Raw genomic sequence first — 15,504 nt, 5'->3', positions numbered from 1 at the left:
GGAGACAAACTGAGAAAAAAAAAATCCAGAAAATCACATTGTCTGTTTTTTAACATTTTATTTGCATATTATGGTGGAAAATAAGTATTTGGTCAGAAACAAACAATCAAGATTTCTGGCTCTCACAGACCTGTAACTTCTTCTTTAAAAGTCTCCTCTTTCCTCCACTCATTACCTGTAGTAATGGCTCCTGTTTAAACTTGTTGTCAGTATAAAAAGACACCTGTGCACACCCTCAAACAGTCTGACTCCAAACTCCACTATGGTGAAGACCAAAGAGCTGTCAAAGGACACCAGAAACAAAATTGTAGCCCTGCACCAGGCTGGGAAGACTGAATCTGCAATAGCCAACCAGCTTGGAGTGAAGAAATCAACAGTGGGAGCAATAATTAGAAAATGGAAGACATACAAGACCACTGATAATCTCCCTCGGTCTGGGGCTCCACGCAAAATCCCACCCCGTGGGGTCAGAATGATCACAAGAACGGTGAGCAAAAATCCCAGAACCACGCGGGGGGACCTAGTGAATGAACTGCAGAGAGCTGGGACCAATGTAACAAGGCCTACCATAAGTAACACACTACACCACCATGGACTCAGATCCTGCAGTGCCAGACGTGTCCCACTGCTTAAGCCAGTACATGTCCGGGCCCGTGTGAAGTTTGCTAGAGAGCATTTGGATGATCCAGAGGAGTTTTGGGAGAATGTCCTATGGTCTGATGAAACCAAACTGGAACTGTTTGGTAGAAACACAACTTGTCATGTTTGGAGGAAAAAGAATACTGAGTTGCATCCATCAAACACCATACCTACTGTAAAGCATGGTGGTGGAAACCTCATGCTTTGGGGCTGTTTCTCTGCAAAGGGGCCAGGACGACTGATCCGGGTACATGAAAGAATGAATGGGGCCATGTATCGTGAGATTTTGAGTGCAAACCTCCTTCCATCAGCAAGGGCATTGAAGATGAAACGTGGCTGGGTCTTTCAACATGACAATGATCCAAAGCACACCGCCAGGGCAACGAAGGAGTGGCTTCATAAGAAGCATTTCAAGGTCCTGGAGTGGCCTAGCCAGTCTCCAGATCTCAACCCTATAGAAAACCTTTGGAGGGAGTTGAAAGTCCGTGTTGCCAAGCGAAAAGCCAAAAACATCACTGCTCTAGAGGAGATCTGCATGGAGGAATGGGTCAACATACCAACAACAGTGTGTGTCAACCTTGTGAAGACTTACAGAAAACGTTTGACCTCTGTTATTGCCAACAAAGGATATATTGCAAAGTATTGAGATGAAATTTTGTTTCTGACCAAATACTTATTTTCCACCATAATATGCAAATAAAATGTTAAAAAAAACAGACAATGTGATTTTCTGGATTTTTTTTTCTCAGTTTGTCTCCCATAGTTGAGGTCTACCTATGATGTAAATTACAGACGCCTCTCATCTTTTTAAGTGGTGGAACTTGCACTATTGCTGACTGACTAAATACTTTTTTGCCCCACTGTATATATATATATATATATACCGTATATACTCGAGTATAAGCCGAGATTTTCAGCCCAAATTTTTGGGCTGAAAGTGCCCCTCTCGGCTTATACTCGAGTCAATGTGGGTGGCAGGGTCGGCGGGTGAGGGGGTGAGGGCGCTGAGGTATACTTACCTAGTCCCAGCGATCCTCGCGCTGTCCCTGCCTTCCTCCCCGTCTTCTGTGCTGCAGCTTCTTCCTCTCTTCAGCGGTCACGTGGGACCGCTCATTAGAGATATGAATAAGCGGCTCCACCTCCCATAGGGGCGGAGCCGCCTATTCATTCCTCTAATCGGCGGTGCCGGTGACCGCTGACAGGAAGAGCTGCGGCACCGAAGACCAGGCAGAGGGACAGCGCGAGGATCGCCAGGACTAGGTGAGTATGTCATATTCACCTGTCCTCGTTCCAGCCGCCGGGCGTCGCTCCATCTTCCCGGCCGGCGCCTCCATCTTCCCGACGTCTGCGCTCTGACTGTTCAGGCAGAGGGCGCGATGACGCATATAGTGTGCGCGGCGCCCTCTGCCTGATCAGTCAGAGCAGAGACGCCGGGAAGATGGAGGCACCGGGAAGATGGAGGCGCCGGAACGAGACGCCGGGAGCTGCAATCAAGGGAGGTGAGTATGTGTTTTTTTTTTTTTATTGCAGCAGCGGCGGCGGCAGAGATTTCTATGGGGCACAATGAACGGTGCAGGGAGCAGAGCTGTGTATATATGTGGGACATGCAGGGAGCAGAGCTGTGTATATATGTGGGACATGCAGGGAGCAGAGCTGTGTATATATGTGGGACATGCAGGGAGCAGAGCTGTGTATATATGTGGGACATGCAGGGAGCAGAGCTGTGTATATATGAGGGACATGCAGGGAGCAGAGCTGTGTATATATGTGGGACATGCAGGGAGCAGAGCTGTGTATATATGTGGGACATGCAGGCGGCAGAGCTGTGTATATATGTGGGACATGCAGGGAGCAGAGCTGTGTATATATGTGGGACATGCAGGGAGCAGAGCTGTGTATATATGTGGGACATGCAGGGAGCAGAGCTGTGTATATATGTGGGACATGCAGGGAGCAGAGCTGTGTATATATGTGGGACATGCAGGGAGCAGAGCTGTGTATATATGTGGGACATGCAGGGAGCAGAGCTGTGTATATATGTGGGACATGCAGGGAGCAGAGCTGTGTATATATGTGGGACATGCAGGGAGCAGAGCTGTGTATATATGTGGGACATGCAGGCGGCAGAGCTGTGTATATATGTGGGACATGCAGGGAGCAGAGCTGTGTATATATGTGGGACATGCAGGGAGCAGAGCTGTGTATATATGTGGGACATGCAGGGAGCAGAGCTGTGTATATATGTGGGACATGCAGGGAGCAGAGCTGTGTATATATGTGGGACATGCAGGGAGCAGAGCTGTGTATATATGTGGGACATGCAGGCGGCAGAGCTGTGTATATATGTGGGACATGCAGGGAGCAGAGCTGTGTATATATGTGGGACATGCAGGGAGCAGAGCTGTGTATATATGTGGGACATGCAGGCGGCAGAGCTGTGTATATATGTGAGACATGCAGGCGGCAGAGCTGTGTATATATGTGGGACATGCAGGGAGCATATGGCACCGTATATGGCACAGCAATGGGGCACAATGAACGGTGCAGAGCACCGTATATGGCACAGCAATGGGGCACAATGAACGGTGCAGAGCACCGTATATGGCACAGCAATGGGGCACAATGAACGGTGCAGAGCACCGTATATGGGCACAGCAATGGGGCACAATGAACGGTGCAGAGCACTATATGGGGCACAGCTATGGGGAAATAATGAACGGTGCAGAGCACTATATGGCACAGCTATGGGGAAATAATGATCTATTTTTATTTTTGAAATTCACCAGTAAATGCTGCATTTCCACCCTAGGCTTATACTCGAGTCAATAAGTTTTCCCAGTTTTTTGTGGCAAAATTAGGGGGGTCGGCTTATACTCGGGTCGGCTTATACTCGAGTATATACGGTATATATATATATATATATATATGTTTTAATTAACATTTTTTTGTACTTTTGACTTTCACACATATGTTTCTTAATTAATGAATCTTGGATTACATATCCAGGTGTTGTCTCTTTCGGATATTCAGGCTTAGGCTATGTGGATTCTCTGCGGATCCGCAGCGTTTTTTTGCGGTGCAGAAACGCTGCTGATCCGCAATTGATTTACAGTACAACGTAAGTCAATGAAAATAATAAAATGCTGTGCACACTTTGCGGAAAATCCGCTGCGGAAACGCTGCAGTTTAAGGCTATGTGCACACGTAGGTTCGGGTCCCTGCGGGTTCTCCCGCAGCGGATTTGATAAATCTGCAGGGCAAAACCGCTGCGGTTATCCCTGCAGATTTATCACGTTTTGTCTTGCGGTTTCCGCTGCGGGTTTTATTCCTGCACTTGTTTTACTATTGATGCTGCATATGCAACATCAATAGTAATGTAAAAAAAAAAAAAAAAAAATGGTTATACTCACCCTCTGACGTCCCGATCTCCTCGGCGCTGCACGCGGTGGTCCGGTTCCAAAATCGCTGCGGTTCCGTGGTAAAAACTGCAACGTGTGCACATAGCCTAAAAGAAGTAGCATGTCACTTCTTTTTTTCGAATCTACAGCATTTTTGTACCCATTCCATTATAGAAAACCGCAGTGGTAAAAAAACGCAGCAAATCCGCAAAAAAAACGCAGACAAAATTAACACAAATCCAAAATTATGGTACAGATATCCAGCATACTGAGGAACTTACCTGCTGCAAGAAATGAATGGTCCTTAGAGGACACAAACATGGACCTGGGGTTAATAGTTATTGTTTCATCGGTTTTACCTTTAAATTAAAAATGAATATTGATTTATTTATGGAAAGTTAGATTATTGACATCAGCAACTAAACAACTGAGACAAATTACAGTAAGTGGGGCTGGGTCATTGTCCCTCTGCCCCTGTCTGTCATGATGGCGGGCTTCCAGTGTAGACAGGCAAACCATTGGACAACGACAAGAGAAATACATGTTGGGAGGTGAGTGAAAAGGAAGTTCCAGCTCCTATAGTGCTGTAGGTATGCTCGTAAAGTAGAAAAATAGTGAATGGCAAGATAGAAAGCATGAGAATTGGCACAGTTGCTAAAAGCGTTTTTTTCTTGCTGTGCGGGAGATGTGGGCAGCACCATGCTTTTTATAGAGTTGGTGATAACTGTGAAAAACAAACAGAATGTGGACTTTCCTCCACAGAACTCAGTTACTTGAATCTGGACCTTTTTCACTGTATGCCAGATCTGACACCATTGAAATGAAAAATTAAAAATGGTAATTATATCTTGACTAGATGGTGGCCCGATTCTAACGCATCGGGTATTCTAGAATATGCATGTCCACGTAGTATATTGCCCAGCCACGTAGTATATTGCCCAGCCACATAGTATATTGCCCAGCCACGTAGTATATTGCCCAGCCACGTAGTATATTGCCCAGCCACGTAGTATATTGCCCAGCCACGTAGTATATTGCCCAGTCACGTAGTATATTGCCCAGCCACGTAGTATATTGCCCAGCCACGTAGTATATTGCCCAGCCACGTAGTATATTGCCCAGCCACGTAGTATATTGCCCAGCCACGTAGTATGTTGCCCAGCCACGTAGTATGTTGCCCAGCCACGTAGTATGTTGCCCAGCCACGTAGTATATTGCCCAGCCACGTAGTATATTGCCCAGCCACGTAGTATATTGCCCAGCCACGTAGTATATTGCCCAGCCACGTAGTATATTGCCCAGCCACGTAGTATGTTGCCCAGCCACGTAGTATGTTGCCCAGCCACGTAGTATGTTGCCCAGTCACGTAGTATATTGCCCAGCCACGTAGTATATTGCCCAGCGACGTAGTATATTGCCCAGTCACGTAGTATATTGCCCAGCCACGTAGTATATTGCCCAGCCACGTAGTATATTGCCCAGCCACGTAGTATATTGCCCAGCCACGTAGTATATTGCCCAGCCACGTAGTATATTGCCCAGCCACGTAGTATGTTGCCCAGCCACGTAGTATATTGCCCAGTCACGTAGTATATTGCCCAGTCACGTAGTATATTGCCCAGCCACGTAGTATATTGCCCAGCCACGTAGTATATTGCCCAGCCACATAGTATATTGCCCAGCCACGTAGTATATTGCCCAGCCACGTAGTATATTGCCCAGCCACGTAGTATGTTGCCCAGTCACATAGTATATTGCCCAGCCACGTAGTATATTGCCCAGCGACGTAGTATATTGCCCAGTCACGTAGTATATTGCCCAGTCACGTAGTATATTTCCCAGCCACGTAGTATATTGCACAGCGACAAAGTATATTGTACAGCCACATAGTATATTGCCCAGTCACGTAGTATATTGCACAGCGACGGAGTATACAGCACAGAGCCACGTAGTATAGAGACTTAAAAAAATAAATAAACATATACTCACCTTCCGAAGGCCCGTTGAAGTCCTGCTATGCTCACCATCCGCCGCCTTTCCCGCTCCTCGGGACGCTCCCGGGACCGCTCCATTGCAAGCGGCAGCTTCAGGTCCCAGGGCTGGTGTGAGCAGGACCTATGATGACATCGCGGTCACATGACCGTGACATCACAGCAGGTCCTTGTCGCACACCAGCCCTGGGACCGGAAGTTGCCTCTTGCAATGGATCGGTCCCGGGAGCGTGGCGAGGGGCGCGAAAGGCGGCGGATGGTGAGTATAGCAGTTTTTTGTTTTTTTTTAAATTATTTTTAACATGACATATTTTTACTATTGATGCTGCATAGGCAGCATCAATAGTAAATAGTTGGGGACACACAGGGTTAATAGCAGCGGTAACGGAGTGCATTACACCACGGGCCGTTACCGCTGCCATTAACCCTGTGTGAGTGGTGAGTGGAGGGGATTACGGAGCAGGCGCCGGGCAGTGAGTGCAGGGGAGTAGGGGAGGGACTATTCGGACTGTGGCCGTTGCTGATTGGTCGCGGCAGCCATGACAGGCAGCTGCCGAGACCAATCAGCGAATGAACCGTGACAGAAGGACAGACAGAAGTGACCTTTAGACAATTATATAGTAGACTAGATGGTGGTCCGATTCAAACGCATCGGGTATTCTAGAATATGCATGTCCACATAGTATATTGCCCAGCCACGTAGTATATTGCCCAGTTACGTAGTATATTGCCCAGCCACGTAGTATACAGCACAGAGCCACGTAGTATATTGCACAGCGACATAGTATATTGCCCAGCCACGTAGTATACTGGCCAGCCACGTAGTATATTGCCCATCGACGTAGTATATTGCACAGCGACGTAGTATATTGGCCAGCCACGTAGTATATTGCCCAGCCACGTAGTATATTGCCCAGCCACGTAGTATACAGCACAGAGCCACGTAGTATATTGCACAGCGACGTAGTATATTGCACAGCCTTGTAGTATACAGCACAGAGCCATGTAGTATATTGCCCAGCTACGTAGTATATTACCAAGCCACGTATGTCACAGGTTCAAAAAATAAACATACTCACCTAACGATCCGAGGGCCCCTTGTAGTTTAACATACTCACCATTCTGGTCGCTGCTCCTCAGCATCCCGTCTCTCCGCTTCCTGGGACGCAACGGCGCTGTGCAGATGGGCGCGCAGCTGCCGCCATCTTGCGTTCCCAGGATGCTTTGCGAAATTACCCATATGACTTAGCGGTCTCGCGAGACCGCTAGGTCTTATGAGTAATTTCTCAAAGCATCGCTGGGAAAGGAAGATGGCGGCAGGCGCGAGCGGGCTCAGCGGACAACGGAGGGTGAGTATAGCAGGTTTTTTGTTTTTATACTATTTTTAACATTACTTTCGTTTACTATTGATGCCGCATAGGCAGCATCAATAGTAAAAGGTTGGGGACACACAAGGTTAATAGCAGCGGTAACGGAATGCGTTACCGCCGGCATTAACCCTGTGTTAGCGGTGACCAGAGGAGAGTATGGAGCGGGCGCCGGGGACACTGACTGCGGGGAGTAAGCAGCGGAGCGCCGGGGACACTGACTGCGGGGAGCGGAGCGCCGGGGACACTGACTGCGGGGAGCGGAGCACCGGGGACACTGACTGCGGGGAGCGGAGCGCCGGGAACACTGACTACGGGGAGTATGGAGCGGCCATTTTCTTCCGGACTGTGGCCGTCGCTGATTGGTCGTGGCTGTTTTGCGGCGACCAATCAGCGACTTGGATTTCCATGACAAACAGAGGCCACGACCAATGAGTATCCGTGACAGAAGGACAGACAGACAGATGGAAGTACCCCTTAGACAATTATGTATATAGATACTTTAGAAATATGGCTTGTATACTTGTCCCATTCAATGCCTTTCCCTTATAATGAAAATTTTTAGGTAAATTTCTACATATGCAATCATTTTCTTACATGAAAATATAAACACAAATATTTTGTGCCCTATTCTTTAAGAATGGCGTTTTGCACGCCAGTCTTAATGAAGGGAATGCTGGGGTGCAATTGATCGAATTCACTAAGAGGTGTGAGCCTCTGTAATGAATTTGGCGGATCGTTCGACTGCTGTTCGCCACCGCTAGAAATATCCGCCAGCCAAGGGCTGCCGTATATTTCTGTGATAATTTACACCACCTTGTGCCGTAAATTATGAAGCTATGTTGTCTTGCCCTGTTCTTCTTCTGCTCCATCCATTTTCTAAAAGTTGGTGAAGCTGGCCAGCACTAGCGTGAAGAATGCCAAAAGTTGCAAAATAAAGGTTTTTGTACAACCTGACTTGGCATTTTATGCCAGAATCCTGGCAAAAGCTGCATTATCAATCAAGCCCTTTGCTTTTAATGTTATTTTAAGCAAAAATCCGTTATTTCACCTTGTAAGTGTTGCTTCTTCTCAAACTGAAGTGAAAACTTTGAAACACCTTGGATGTTCTACAAGACAAAGAGATAAAATTACACATAAAATATCTTCAGCAGCATTTTATCTAGTGGATAGGTAATGACAAATACAGCTCTGGCAAAAATTAAGAGACGACTACAAAATGATCAGTTTGTCTGATTTTTCTCTTTATTATTTTTGAGTAAAAAGTAAATTGTTCTTTTATTCTATAAACTTCTGACAACATGTCTCTGAAGTTCCAAGCAATATATTTTGCATTTTTTTTTCTGACAAAGAAAAATGGTCAAATTTTTAAAAAAAAAAACAGTGATTTCAGACCTCAAATAATGCAAAGAAAACAAGTTCATAATCATTTAGAAACAGCAATACTAATGTTTTAACTCAGGAAGAGTTCAGGAATCAATATTTTGTGGAATAACCATGATTATTAATCACAGCTTTCCTGCGTCTTGGCATGCTTTCCACCAGTCTTTCACATTGCTTCTGGCCCAAAATATAAGCAGTTCTTCTTTGTTTGATGGCTTGTGACTATCCATCATGATCTTGATTACATTCCAGAGGTTTTCAATGGGGTTCAGGTCTGGAGAAGGGGCTGCCCATGACAGGGTTTTGATGTGGTGGTCTCTTAATTTTTTCCAGAGCTATATATGATATGATAATAGGGATAGGGAAGATAGGGGTATCATCACAACTCTGTCAGGTGTCCCAGGACCAGGGGCTCTTTCCCTGTATCTAAAGCTAGGGGCGCACTGGCTAGCCCTGTTCCTCTGATTACTTTTGATGGTGAAGATGCCGGGGCCACGTACTTTGCCTTAGCTTCTGTTTCCGCTCTCAGTCTGTAACTTTACCCTACCCAGGGAAGATGGGGTAGTAATAGACTGGTTGGTGTATTATGGTATAACAGGGTAATATAAACAGGGATAAAGGACATTACCAATCATACAAATATACTAACAGAAACAACAGAGGTAAACACCAGGGAGTGGCGGATGGGGTAAAACAAAAGTAGGAGAAGGAGGGGAATTAGCACAGGCCCAAAACCTAGCAACAGTCTCAGATAAATCCACCAAACCTCTTCTCAAATAACAACCCCAAACCAGCATCTCCTAACCATGCAGCATAAGCTATCTCTGGCAATGAGTGCTAGCCAGGGCCCAGATTATATAGGAGATGGGAGAGGCTAACAGTGCAAAGCTGAGAACCTCAATGCAGGAAAGCTTCCAAGAGCTCAACTGAGCAGATTAACCCCTGCACTGCCAAAATATACTTGCACCATTTAATGTGGTCTTCTGGCTCCTCTCTGTCACAGTAAACTCATGACAGGGAGGGAAAGCCATTCAGTTGTTTTGGTAAGGTGAAGGTCAGCCATTACTCCTAGTTTTGGTATACAAACACTGATGCCAAATACCAAATAAGCCTTAGAAGTGTATGTTGTGAAAACTTGATACATGTGGCAAAAAACAACATAGACATATTACTGGGTAGCACATAGATAGCCAGACTCCATGGGTATTACTACAGGAGAGCTGGCCTTGTCTATAGCCCATAATTTTAAGTATTCAGCCCTAAAATTACAGGCCTCCACTGACACCATATTTTAACATCTAAGGGTACTTTGGACTTTTACACCTAGGAAAACAAATACCAAAATTTTCTTTTTTTTACATCAAACTCCCTCATTGTTAAAAATTTAGGCTGAAAACGTTGTCTTTTGATTGGGCAAAAAAAGTCTTTACAGTTATGAAGGCTCAAAAGCAGACCTGTTTAAAGATACATGTACAATATTAACATAGGAAACAGTATTTGATAATGTACATTTTAGAATGATTTATAAATAAGGAAGTCACATGGGTTTCACAGGAACATAAAATACGGACACATTGATGACAATACGGATGAAAATCGTCCCAGTTTTCAGGATGAAAAATGGACGATTATTTTTAAACTAGTCTGAATCCGGACTAAGAGGGGGAAAACATACGATAATAGTGAATTTCTGGTACGTGGTTTCTGAATTGAGCAGAATGATTGATAAAAGGCACTGTGGTAGTTCACTCTCGTGGCGGCACAGAGAGGTAGGGAAAAACTGTGTACACCGTCTCTTGTCAGGCAGCATAAACCAACTCATGGAAACAAAACTCAGCCTTTTTGGCTAAAACCGGTCCAAACAATCAAAAAGAGAAAAAAACAAGAGTGCTGCAACACCATCTGTATGTTGCAGGTGGCACCCAGCTCTGGAGTAGTACCGGTTCAGTCTGTGCACAACAAGCCACAACCCCTCTGGAGACTCCTTTCTCCTGGCTAGCTGAACACCAGCTGCCTGTAGAGTTCGGTTATTTAAACCTAAGCCTCTGATTTCCATCATGTGATGGATCACATGATCATGACATCACGCAGGTCCTGGCAGGCCTACCCAGGAGATAAAGTGGACCCTCTCCCACCCGCTCTATGAGGGTCCACATAAAACCAGCCCTTTTATGCAACTTAACCCTCTCAACACATAGTGTGCTGGAGAAAAAAATGTTCTGGTTTCATATCACACATACCAAAGCTCGCAAAATCAACAGACAACCCTGGCACACCAGCATGACAAAAGAACTGAGGCGAGCTTCCAGAGCTGCTGAGCGCAGATGGAAAAGATCCCACTCCATCGAGCACTTCATCGCATTCAAACAGTCCCTCACTGCTTTCAAAACCATGCTCGCCACAGCAAAACAAACCTACTTCTCATCTCTCATATCCTCCCTGTCTCACAACCCCAAACAGTTATTCAACACCTTCAACTCTCTCCTCCGTCCCCCAGCACCTCCTCCCTCCCCACTCATCTCAGCTGAAGACTTCGCCTCATTTTTCAAGCAGAAAATTGAGAACATCAGAGACAATTTTAGTAAACAACCCCCAGAACCCTTCCTCCCAACTACCCAGCCCTCCACCTCCAAAACCAACTTCTCCACCATTACAGAAGACGGACTCTCCACTCTACTCTCAAGATCGCATCTCACCACCTGTGCACTTGACCCACTCCCATCCCACTTCATCCCAAACCTCACCACAGTCTTCATCCCAACCCTAACCCATCTCTTTAACCTATCACTAACAACTGGCATTTTCCCCTCAAGCTTTAAACATGCCACAATCACACCTATCCTCAAAAAGCCCTCTCTTGACCCATCCTCTGTATCTAGCTATCGCCCTATATCACTTCTCCCCTTTGCCTCAAAACTACTGGAACAACATGTCCATATTGAACTGTCCTCCCATCTATCTTCCTGCTCCTTCTTCGACCGCTTTCAATCAGGCTTCCGGTCACACCACTCCACTGAAACTGCCCTAACTAAGGTCACCAATGACCTATTAACCGCCAAGAGCAAGCGACACTACTCTGTCCTCCTCCTCCTGGACCTGTCCTCTGCCTTTGACACAGTGGACCATTCCCTGCTGCTGCAGACCCTCTCATCCCTTGGCATCACAGAATTGGCCCTATCCTGGATCTCATCATACCTAACTGACCGTACATTCAGCGTCTCCCACTCACACACCACCTCCTCACCTCGCCCCCTATCTGTCGGAGTCCCGCAAGGCTCAGTTCTAGGACCCCTGCTCTTCTCCATCTACACCTTTGGCCTGGGACAGCTCATAGAATCTCACGGCTTTCAGTATCATCTCTATGCTGACGACACACAGATCTACATCTCTGGACCAGATATCACCTCCCTACTAACCAGAATCCCTCAATGTCTGTCTGCTATTTCATCCTTCTTCTCCACTAGATTTCTAAAACTTAACATGGACAAAACAGAATTCATCATCTTTCCCCCATCTCACGCGATCTCCCCAACGAACCTATCCATTACAGTAAACGGCTGCCCACTCTCCCCAGTCCCACAAGCCCGCTGTCTTGGGGTAATCCTTGACACTGATCTCTCCTTTAAACCACATATCCAAACCCTTTCCACTTCCTGCCGCCTCCAACTCAAAAATATTTCACGGATCCGCACATTCCTAAACCAAGAATCTGCAAAAACCCTAGTCCATGCCCTCATCATCTCCCGCCTTGACTACTGTAACCTCCTGCTCTGTGGCCTCCCCTCTAACACTCTTGCACCCCTCCAATCTATTCTAAACTCTGCTGCCCGACTAATCCACCTGTCCCCCCGCTATTCCCCGGCCTCTCCCCTCTGTCAATCCCTGCACTGGCTCCCCATCACCCAGAGACTCCAGTACAAAAGCCTAACCATGACATATAAAGCCATCCACAACCTGTCTCCTCCATACATCTGTGACCTCGTCTCCCGGTACTTTCCTGCACGCAACCTCCGATCCTCACAAGATCTCCTTCTCTACTCCCCTATTATCTCCTCTTCCCACAATCGCATACAAGATTTCTCTCGTGCATCCCCCCTACTCTGGAATGCTCTACCACAACATATCAGACTCTCGCCTACCATCGAAACCTTCAAAAAGAACCTGAAGACCCACCTCTTCCGACAAGCCTACAACCTGCAGTAACCACCGATTGACCAAACCGCTGCACGGCCAGCTCTACCCTCACCTACTGTATCCTCACCCATCCCTTGTAGATTGTGAGCCCTCGCGGGCAGGGTCCTCTCTCCTCCTGTACCAGTTGTGACTTGTATTTTTCAAGATTATTGTACTTGTTTTATTATGTATACCCCTCCTCACATGTAAAGCGCCATGGAATAAATGGCGCTATAATAATAAATAATAATAATAATAATAATATCACTGACGCCATTAAGCGCAGTAACACATATCTCCTTTCTACCACTCTGCCAGTGACTCTGTCACAGCACTATCATTAAAATAATTGCTCACTACTGATATCTAGTTTCCGCTGTTTCCGGCGGATGGATAAAACGTACAGAGGAATGTTTTTTCTGTCCGGCGAAAAAACGCACAGTGACGGATCCGGCGAAAAACGTATGAAACTGAGATGTGAAATGATGAATCCGGCCTCCGAATCCGGTTTCTCATGCATTTTTTCCATTGAAATCATGCACATTTTCCGTTCTCTCTCTCTCTAAAAAAAAAACGGATCAGTTGCATCAGTTTTTCACTATTTGCAACGGATCCGTATTTTCAAAAATTCGCCGGATCCTGCCTGAAAACCTGATGTGTGAAAGTAGCCTAACATGCCAGGATGTAACAAACAAGTACTTCGCTCATGGCTACCGAACCGTGACACATTACAAAACAAAGTGTGTTAATAGAAGTGTCCTAATACCCAGTGTAGCCAATTGCTGTTTCACACTTCATAATAATTTACTGTAATTCCACTGCTTGCTTTACCCTTTCATATTGTGCCATAGACACAATTAAATTAATAAAATAAATATCTGTTGGTTAAGTTACCACTGTGTCATCTTTCTCTGCGTTGTTGCATCCACATACCTGTTAACAGGGGGACACAGGCAATAATGCGAAAAAACAGCGATGGTACTGTAGATAACCTTTTTCTTTTACCTCACCGTGAAAACGACTTTAATATAAAAATTAGTACTGGACAACCCCTTTAATCCTGTCATTGCTACTCATGTAGGAGCATTCAGTGATGTTTACATTACTGCAGGTATAGTTATATATACTGGTCTTTCCTTAGTTTGCTTTTTGGCCTTATGAATCAACATAATACAAAACGTACTGGATGTTTTGCAGAAAGTCTGCCGCTGACAGTCCCGGTCTGATTCCAGGTTGGAGACACACAGCCCTAAAATATAAGACAGGAATATAAATACTTGGATTCACATAATTCTCATTGTCAATGTGACGTTTTTAATCTTGAGTCATTGCTGGTAGTGTCAGGCTATGAGTGCACACTGTACTGACAAAGGAGGAGGTAACATTCGGTTGTCAAATTATTAATATACACAGCTCAAAAAAATAAAGGGAACACTAAAATCCCACATCCTAGATATCACTGAATGAAATATTCCAGTTGTAAATCTTTATTCATTACATAGTGGAATGTGTTGAGAACAATAAAACCTAAAAATTATCAACGTAAATCACAGCTAATATCCCACGGAGGTCTGGAGTTGGAATGATGTTCAAAATCAAAGTGGAAAATGAAGTTACAGACTGATCCAACTTCAGTGGAAATGCCTCAAGACAAGGAAATGAAAGGCCTCCACGTGCCTGTATGACCTCCCTACAACGCCTGGACATGCTCCTGATGAGGCGGCGGATGGTCTCCTGAGGTATTCCCTCCCAGACCTGGACTAAAGGATCTGCCAACTCCTGGACAGTCTGTGGTGCAACGTGATGTTGGTGGATGGTGCGAGACATGTCCCAGATGTGTTCAATCGGATTCAGGTCTGGGGAACGGGCGGGCCAGTCCATAGCTTCAATGCGTTCATCTTGCAGGAACTGCTGACACACTCTGGCCACATGAGGTCTGGCATTGTCCTGCATTAGGAGGAACCCAGGGCCAACCGCACCAGCATATAGTCTCACAAGGGGTCTGAGGATCTCATCTCTGTACCTAATGGCAGTCAGGCTACCTCAGGGGAGCACATGGAGGGCTGTGCGGCCCTCCAAAGAAATGCCACCCCACACAATTACTGACCCACTGCCAAATCGGTCATACTGAAGGATGTTGCAGGCAGCAGATCGCTCTCCACAGCGTCTCCAGACTCTGTCACGTCTGTCACATGTGCTCAGTGTGAACCTGCTTTCATCTGTGAAGAGCACAGGGCGCCAGTGGTGAATTTACCAATCCTGGTGTTCTGTGGTAAATGCCAAGTGTCCTGCACGGTGTTGGGCTGTGAGCACAACCCCCATCTGTGGATGTCGGGCACTCAAACCATCCTCATGGAGTCGGTTTCTAAACGTTTATGCAGACACATGCACATTTGTGGTCTGCTGGAGGTCATTTTGCAGGGCTCTGGCAGTGCTCCTCCTGTTCCTCCTTAAACAAAGATGGAGGTAGCGGTCCTGCTGCTGCACTGTGACTTCCGGTTTTGCAGAACGCCTTTTGTTTCCAATACTTTTTCCATAGTATTGGAAACCTGA

The 15,504-nt window shown here is 46.0% G+C and overlaps 1 protein-coding gene across 3 annotated transcripts in view; it reads right to left on the bottom strand.

Moving 5' to 3' along the window:
• The window catches only part of POLN (DNA polymerase nu), a 208,904-nt gene that overhangs the window by 136,956 nt on the left and 56,444 nt on the right, over positions 1–15,504 (bottom strand). For 2 of the 3 annotated variants that reach the window (XM_069744878.1, XM_069744880.1), the window contains 3 exons: positions 14,135–14,200; positions 8,447–8,504; positions 4,319–4,396 (listed from right to left, as the gene is read on the bottom strand). In XM_069744878.1, coding sequence (XP_069600979.1) covers positions 4,319–4,396; positions 8,447–8,504; positions 14,135–14,200 — 202 coding nt within the window. The remainder of the gene's footprint in view (positions 1–4,318; positions 4,397–8,446; positions 8,505–14,134; positions 14,201–15,504) is intronic. The other variant, XM_069744879.1, reaches the window with a different exon arrangement.

This window comes from Ranitomeya imitator, chromosome 1 (genome assembly GCF_032444005.1).
Source record: "Ranitomeya imitator isolate aRanImi1 chromosome 1, aRanImi1.pri, whole genome shotgun sequence".
Taxonomy (NCBI): Eukaryota; Metazoa; Chordata; class Amphibia; order Anura; family Dendrobatidae; genus Ranitomeya; species Ranitomeya imitator.
This window is presented reverse-complemented; position numbering and strand designations above follow the sequence as displayed.